Genomic DNA, 8,399 nt, shown 5'->3' with positions numbered 1-8,399 from the left:
GACATGGCTCTGAAAACATGAAGTCGCTGTAGCTGTGGTGGAATCAGACAAATTTATGTGTACTTAGTAGGAAAATTAAAAAAAAGAGTGTTCATGGTACATTCAGGTAGTCATGTCATTTTAAGTTGATAATTGCTTTTTTGTATATTATCTGGCACCGAAGTTGTTAATCTTCCATTACATTTGCTGTTTTGTTACCTATTGCCTATTCAGATAAAAAATCTTGGGAAAACTTATCGAATGCACAGATTACATTCAGGATTTTAGATCCAAGTATTTCTGCATTGGAAATATTTTCCGTTTTTGGCAGAAGTATAAGGTGGCTTTAAAAGGTGATGGTTCTGCTCTCAGTTCTAAAAAGTATGCAAAATATACACAATTTAAAGATATCAATAGATAATAAAAGGTCTAAGAATGCTTAGAAATGAAGACCAATTTGGGTTTAATACAGAAATTCTTTCAACACAGTAATAGGCAGGGATTTGCATTCAGGTACCTAAGCCTGATTCCTTGCTCCCTGAGCTGGCAGCTGAAGCCAACATGCTTGTCCCTGAAAAGAGAGCACCTCACACCTCTATCAAGCATCCCTATGGCTGATACTTTCAGTGGCAATTATGGGATCCTGAGTAAGCCATGTCTATACCTCCTCACCAGAGGGAGAGTTGGTCTGATATAAGACATTTCAGGGTAGTAGTGTTAAAAGAACAATTGTCATGGATGGTCCCACCCCTTGACGCCACATAATAAACACTTTTTTAACTGTTAATTTATTTCATTGAGTATGTGGGAAAACACCCTTTTATATTAGTAGACCAGCAACTATCTGATTTGTTAGAATGGTCACAACATTTTCCTGAGGAAAAGAAAAAAAACAATTACTCTACTTACTTTCAAAATGAATTTATTCTCTATAACTGCCAATCCATTACTTTTCACAAGCAATAAATTAATTTTAAACTAAATGTTTAAAGGTTTGCTGCTTTTCCAGATATCTAAAAGAGACCAGATGAAAAGATAAATACGTCTTGAAAGTAAAATTAATGAACCAATCAATTTCACAACACGCTGTTCTCATATAAGTACCCTATTTAATAAATTGCCCTACAGACAGTAATATGAAGAATATATCCTTTTAAATTGCTTGTGTGGTGGTGGTCTAATATTTTTCTGTGTTTTTATATTTTTAGCACTTTTTTATGTGAAAGGCTAAACGGTAATTAAGAGGTGCAGGATGAAAAGATGGCTCAATCAGTGCTGGTACCACCAGGACCTGACAGCTTCCACTATTTCACAAGAGAGTCACTCGCAGCTATCGAACAACGTATTGCTGAAGAAAAAGCTAAGAAGTCTAAACAAGAACGTAAAGATGATGATGATGAAAATGGACCAAAGCCAAACAGTGACTTGGAGGCAGGAAAGACACTGCCATTTATTTACGGCGACATACCTCCAGGAATGGTGTCCGAGCCCTTGGAAGATCTGGACCCATATTATATCAATAAAAAAGTGAGTGTTTCTTAAGACTGCAGTTAAAATGTTTCTGCTGGAGATTAAGAGTATTAAAATGTTATAGACTCTCCACAGAACTCCCTTTTTCCACTGCTTTGGACCCAACCCTGCAAATACTACCAGATGTAGTGCTCCAGTGGTTGACTTCATTGGCACTGCGTCCAGTAAAATGTGTTTGCAGGATCAGGTTCCTGGTTTGGGTGTGGTGATGCACTGTTAGCTTTATTATAATATACTTGACATTTCATTCTAATTGTAGCTTTCCGTATTTTCACTGTATTATAAGTGTCAAATTGTCATTTAAGGATGCCAGTGTTTTCATTATCAAATCCACTGAGAGGCTGCCTTGAATGGCCCTCTTGCATGCTTTCTTCACTATTATGTGGAAAACATAGGTTTTATTCCTGATCCATTCTCTCATTGCTTGGGTTGTCAGGTTCACAGAATTAGGCAGAGATAGTGTCCCAGTGCACTCCTAATGCATTCCTCCCTCACCTTGTACTCTACAAAGACATCATATCTTCTTCCTAGATAATCTGGGCAAAGGATTGTTTGTCTTTGAAGCATATTCCTTATCCAGAATAAGGTTGCTGTAATAGAGAGCTCAAAGGAGAGCTTGCAGTAAAAGAGATAGGGAAATATGAGATGAGGTAGGGTTCCTTGCTGGAGTAGCCATAAAATATAAAAATTTCTTATTATACTCTTTAAAAATCTTTTATTGAAATATGCCATTTTAACAGAAATATATAAAGGTAAAACTTTTGCATAATCCTGTAATATGTCCCATTGGAGTCAAGTACAGAAATACTAGGCCTTTGTGCACATTGTCCTGGTTTCCTCCGATATCCCAGAGCTTCAGGTTTCAGGCTGTGCATTGTACCTGTTCCAACAACAGAGAAACCCACCCCTCACAGGATAAATCAGAGGAAAATCCTCGAGCTGAAATTCATGGAATTTTCTGTCTTCAAAATTTTCTTCTGTGTAGGGAAAGATATTCCCCTTAAGAATTAGCTAGTATTCGCTAAAAACAAAAACAAAACTAAGAGTCAAACATTACTGAGCAAACCAAGGAAATATAGCAGTCCCCATCAGCCATTTTCAGATCTGAGGTCACAGCAATATCATAAAGAGATGAGTTTAAGACAGATAGAAACCTTAAGAAGAAATATATGTCTTTATTTGCTCTGTTGTATTCTGAAAGTTCACATACTGACAAACACTTCATGTTGTGGCTAAACTGAGAGTTATATTTGAAAATGAAGTTGTTTAATTTAGGATTATATTCTGCTGGCCTTATTCAAGTAACTAGTCCTGTTGAAGTCTGGGAGTAAGGCAATCAGGCTTCGGGGCAACTGTTAGGTTTTTTCCCCCTCAATTCTCCAGAAATAATGATGTAGGATTCACTGCTGGAGATCATAAACTTATCATCAAGGTCATCATGCTTTAGACATCAGAAAAATAATTATTGCTATTAATTATTGCTATTAATACTGAAAATGTATGCCTACTGAAAATGCCTCCTTCTTCTGATGGTTAAAACAGTTTCAAAATTGGCTATCTGAGAGTGATGTTGCAGACCATGTTATTTTTCTTAAGTATTGTGGTTTCCTGCAGGAAATCAAAAGCTTAACAAATATATGCATTATGATCAGAATTTCTCTTAAATTTTCTCTGATTTTCCTTGAGTTTTGTACATTTCGGTCAAGCTCCATTTTAATTTTATAAATATAAGCCAGTGAGCCTGCATCACACAAATTATGGCTTCAATAGAAGTTTGTCTCAGTAAGGGCAATAGAAAAAGAGTGAGGAGCTCAGGATTTCAGTCAGAATTTCCTGAAATAAAGGAATAAAGGGATGAAGTCCCAAGGGAAACAAGGAGAGAAGGGGGCAAAAGTGTAGTGAAAAACAAATGAAATTCCAAGTGCACCAAGGACCAAAATAAAGCCTCATTAAGGACAAAAGTATGGTTCTGGGAGTCAGTCTGGGGTGAGAATCAATGTGGGATTTAAAAGCTGTAGCATGCATTCTGGTGGAGGGAAGCACTGTGCTTCCAGGGATATAGCAGCAGGACTTAACTATGCCTGTACATAAAGCATAGCATGCCTTCCTCAGGTGCTGCCCTCCCAGCCTAGCTGATGCAGTAGGGCCACTGGCAATAGTCCCAGCTCAATTGGCTTATGTCCCTTTGGAGATGTCCAGTGCTGCCTGCAGTGTAAACTAGATACTGTTACAGTTAAGGAGCGCAAACATTCACATTATAGCTTTCTCCTTCATGGTGAGGAAAGCAGCTTAAACCTCTCCCACCTCTGAGCTTGCCTGAGCAGATATAGTCTTAGCTTGGTCCCATAGGTATGTGAAATATAAACGTTTCAGAGACTTAGGTGTATGATGTACATTGAATAAAAGGTTGAGCCTTCTTGGCTTCTCAGGTTTTAAGAAAAGATTTTCATTCAAAGCTTTTCCATTTATAAATGCCATTTGAACATAATCAAAATATATAACCTATTACTGAAGCTGTGGTCAGAGAGTAGGAATTGAAATTCAAATCTTTACTGAATTCTGTGTGGTAATTAGGTAGCACAGATAAGCTTTTAAATCATGAAATATGAAAGGTATTCATGGCCATAAAAGCCTCATGGTAAATACAAAAAAAAAATTTTAAAAATTTTAGTTCTACTTTTTTTGTGAAAAAAATTTAACTTCGTGGGTGAGAGAAACGTGAACATGCCACATCAGTGGGTGCCTTTTAAGAATTCGAGGCCAGATTTTCAAAAGTACTGAGCATCTTCTGTTCCATTTATTTTGATAGGAGATAGGGTTTGCCTCTGAAAAATCAGGCCATCAGTGTTTACCATTCCACCCCATCATTCCTTATATGGATGATACCATAATTACTGCAGGTACCTTGTGAAGGGAATTCTAACGTTTTAATGATTCTCTATAAAAATTATGTTTAATGTATCTTAATATACATTATAAGCTAGGCACCAATACGCTAATATCAAATATTGTATACACTTAGAGCTGCCTTTGTCCTCTGTCAAATAAGGCATGGAATATTTGTGTTTTCTAAATAATGCTGTTAAAATGTTTTCATACAGTTCTGCTTGTTGTAATTCAGTTGGAGGCTATCCTGCATGTTAGGTGAACTAGACATGAAGTCATTGAGTCTGAAGAGGTGTAAATGAAAGCAGAATTCAGCTAACTGTAAATAATGATGAAGCACAAGTGATGCAGCATACGAGTCCACACTGTATATGTTTTCTAAATAAGTTTTTCATTTTGTTTTCTTTTTCAGACTTTTATAGTATTGAATAAAGGGAAGGCAATCTTCCGATTCAGTGCCACCTCTGCTGTGTACTTGTTAACTCCCTTCAATCCTCTTAGAAAAATAGCTATTAAAATTTTGGTACATTCATATCCTTTTTGAAGTGGTTGGTTTAAAATATTAGTGAACAAAATGCTGCTTTTATTTTAGTATTTAAATCATTAGCTGGGAGGCCATCCCAGGACAGGTATGATCTACAATGCTCCTTTCCATCCTTTTTCTTCTGCTTTCTTTCTCTGATCTCTCACCCTCCCGTCTCTCGTTTCTGCTGCTATTCTGCAACTCATTGCTGGATGATAATATGGTGAGATCAGAAGCCAGGCAGCCAAATCCTCTCCCTCTTCTTTCCCCTTTACACCCCCTCCTTATCTTTTTTCCTTCCTTCTCATATATTTCCCACATCTTTTACTTGCCCCTTCACCTCGCCCATAATTTTTTCACATGCTCCAGGTATGTTGCTTAAAATGCTTTACAATTTTTCAGTGATACTTTGCATTAAAAAAAATTAAATCTTTGATCCCCAGTTTTAGCTTGCATGAACAGCTAGGAAAATATTTCTCTACCACTTTTCATTTTCTGATTCAGATCACAACTGTAGTAGAATAGATTAATAGGGTTCCTTGGAATTATTATAAATTATGAGTCCTATATGTATTTTTATCATTATGTTTCTTCTGGTGACCATTGCCATTTTATGCACTTGTATTTCTGGAGCTACTTTAATTTTAATCTTCAAGTAACTCATGAACATTTTGACTAGCATGCAGAGAACCTCAAATCTGAATGATAGTAACCCAGTAACCTTCGGTAGTGAGTGCAGTCACGTCAGTGGCTCTACTCAAGTTAGTAAGCAAAGTACTCAATGTGTTTGCAAGATTGAACCTTATGAAAGTTAAACTTGTGTCCTCTAATCTATATCATTAGAGCCCTGAAGTGTGTGTATTGCATTACTCACGTTTTTTTCTCAGAGTTGTGTTCTGTATATTTGGAGATGCTCACTTGATTCTAAAAGGGCATTTTTTTATTAAAGCTAACATGCAATTGGCATAACAAACCCAGTGACATCAATAACTTTAATGTGTTCATACCCCTAAGAACAATCATTACCATGTCAATTATTTTAAAATTATGGTGTGATCCTTCAATGTCTAGTTTTTGTGCTCCCATTCCAAGTTTCAAGGTAATGAAATAATTTGTGGGCAATGTTACACACCTCAATCCACTATGGAATTCTCTTGGATCATGGAGCTGATCTTGGTATGGGTAATTGGGATCGCACAGTATGAAAAAATTGGGTGGGCACATGTCTTACAGTGTGGAAAGACATGCCCCTATTATTTCTCTTTTCTGCCCTGATGGTGAGACACCTCTTATGACTAGCACTCCAGTGGGGACATGCAACTCTTAGGAGGCATTTCTACAAAAATCCTTTGTATGCCCTATGTGCAATATATTAATGTAAAAACTCTTAAAATAGATGAGTTTAGATTAGTTGAAAAATTCCTCAGAATTGGTGCCCTTTCTGTTCTGCTCCTTTCAAATTTGAATTTCTGTGGTATCATCTCAAGCAGTATTCTGGGAAGAAAGGTTCTTTCAAATATTGCAAATTAGCAGAATGATTTGGAAGGGGTGCTATGTGCCCCCTTGGCATGATGATTCTGAGGGCAGAGATATTAAATGTTGCAAGTAGAAAGTAGACTACAGATTGTAATTTTGCAGTTGCCATTATATTCTATTCTTTGTAAGCTTTGTAAAACATGTAATATAGGAAAATATAAAATAAAAGAAAGGTACTCACTGACCTCTTTACACACTCCTCAGTCTCTGTTTAAGCAGATGTGATCTTACAAGGAGGATTGCATACTTACTGAGACATCACAAAGAACAGGAGCCAGTGATATATATATTTTGTGGGAAAGTGAAAGTACAGAGTAGTTTCCTATATGCTATATGTCCTCCTTATCCTAAGTATTTGATGCATTCAGGTGCTTGTTTTTAATAACTCTTTCAAGGTTTTCTTTAAAACCATATACTGTACACACTACCCCTCTGTCCCCTGGATATTTCTATTTTTACAATTTTCTGTTGCTAAGCAAATGGCAGACAAGGGCATTGCTATGGGTTTTATTTCTACATTTACAATTTGATTTTAAGGAGATGCTGGAAAGTGGGTGGAATGATTGGAACTATGACATCAGAATTGTGGTTGGAGTTAACACTGTCAGTCTTTGTTTTGTTAACCACAGTAGGTTCACTGAGATTATTTTGTGGCTGCTTGGTAAGTGCAATTTTAGCTAAATGAATTTAAAAAAGTTAATTATTTTGAAAAAAATATTTCAATGTTTATGCTATGTTTATGTTTTAACTCAATACCCTCAGACAAAGTGGTTAGCATGAAAGGGTTAATAGCCATCATTAGTTTATGATGATTAAATAAATGCGGTAGTGATTGTGCCCTTAGGATCCATGCACAGAGTGGAAATCTCATGCAGAGGGTGTGGTGGAGTCAGACAGTTGCTTCTGGAACAGCATTCTTCACCTTTCTCCAAACTCAGCAGAAGGCTCTCAGTGAGTCTGGCGATCCTTTGGTTGGGGGGCGGGGAGGTCTGGGCCTGGAGAAGAGTACATGAGGCTTGTGACATGCCAGGGCTTCTTTCCAGTTTGCAAGTATTCACTGTGACACCCAGTCTCCTTTAAGTAGGTTTATTGTCCATACCTAAACAAACAAACATAACCACTCCATCAGCTCGCCCTTTGTCCTAGGATTTCACAGTCTCCCCTCCCAGGAGTCTATGCTAACCCTTTCTGCTTCTTGCAGCTTCCCAGTCCTGGCCAGCTCCCTTCTTAGCCAGTTCTTATTCAGCCAGCTGTTACTGTTCTGCGACAGCAGTTCCAAGGCTTCCTGGACATCTGGACCCTTGCTCCAGGAGTTTGTTCTGCTCCTTGCCTGAGACACAGCCCAGCCCAGCCCAGCCTACCCTAGCCCACCCATCATTCCCTTTCTTCCTGTCCTTTGACAGTCTTTTATTGCCGCAGGTATAGCCCAACCCCCTTTAATTGGCCTCAGTGGCCCCACCTGCTCTGATACGGGAGCTGGGCCTGGTCTTTTCACAGGGACCAGTTATCCTGAGACATGACTGGAGTAGAGAAGGAGGGGTAGCTAGAGCCTAGGAGGAGCTAGACCCTAGGCTTCTTTCTTGGGGAAAGGAAGTGTGTTGTTGGAAGTCTCACCCCCTCACTTCTCATCAAAAGATTGCACAAAAAATTCCATGAGGGGAACATCATAGTGTTTCCTATCCCTTATGCTGGTATTCCTGAGCAGGAGCACCATCTGCACTTATGTTTTTAGTCATAGGCACAGCTAAAAGAGTTCTCAAAGTCTCTAAAAATTCAACTGCTCTTAATATTTTTTAGGTTATGGTGCCATCATGTGGCCATTTTGTATATCATGTCTATATATTTTTCATTTTGGGGGTTTTTCAATGTTTATAAGGTGGATTTTACCTCTCCTGATAGGGAATGAGGTAAACCCAGAGCAACTCCAATAAAGTCAGTGGAGTGA

General features: G+C 38.0%; 1 protein-coding gene across 13 annotated transcripts in view; it reads left to right on the top strand.

Annotated features, from left to right (window-relative positions):
• The first annotated feature begins 1,239 nt into the window (after positions 1-1,239).
• Positions 1,240-8,399, top strand: part of SCN2A (sodium voltage-gated channel alpha subunit 2) — a 91,413-nt gene continuing 84,253 nt past the window's right edge. For all 13 annotated transcript variants that reach the window (XM_067549335.1, XM_067549336.1, XM_067549332.1 and 10 more), the window contains exons 1-2: positions 1,240-1,506; positions 4,808-4,926. In XM_067549335.1, the coding sequence (XP_067405436.1) occupies positions 1,240-1,506; positions 4,808-4,926 (386 nt within the window). The remainder of the gene's footprint in view (positions 1,507-4,807; positions 4,927-8,399) is intronic.

The sequence above is a fragment of the Emydura macquarii genome, unplaced genomic scaffold, assembly GCF_026122565.2.
Source record: "Emydura macquarii macquarii isolate MOO-44397 ecotype Brisbane River unplaced genomic scaffold, CSIRO-AGI_Emac_v2 contig_1253, whole genome shotgun sequence".
In the NCBI taxonomy this organism is placed as follows: Eukaryota; Metazoa; Chordata; order Testudines; family Chelidae; genus Emydura; species Emydura macquarii.
Note: the sequence above shows the minus strand (reverse complement) of the source record. Positions and strands in the feature narration are given on the sequence as shown.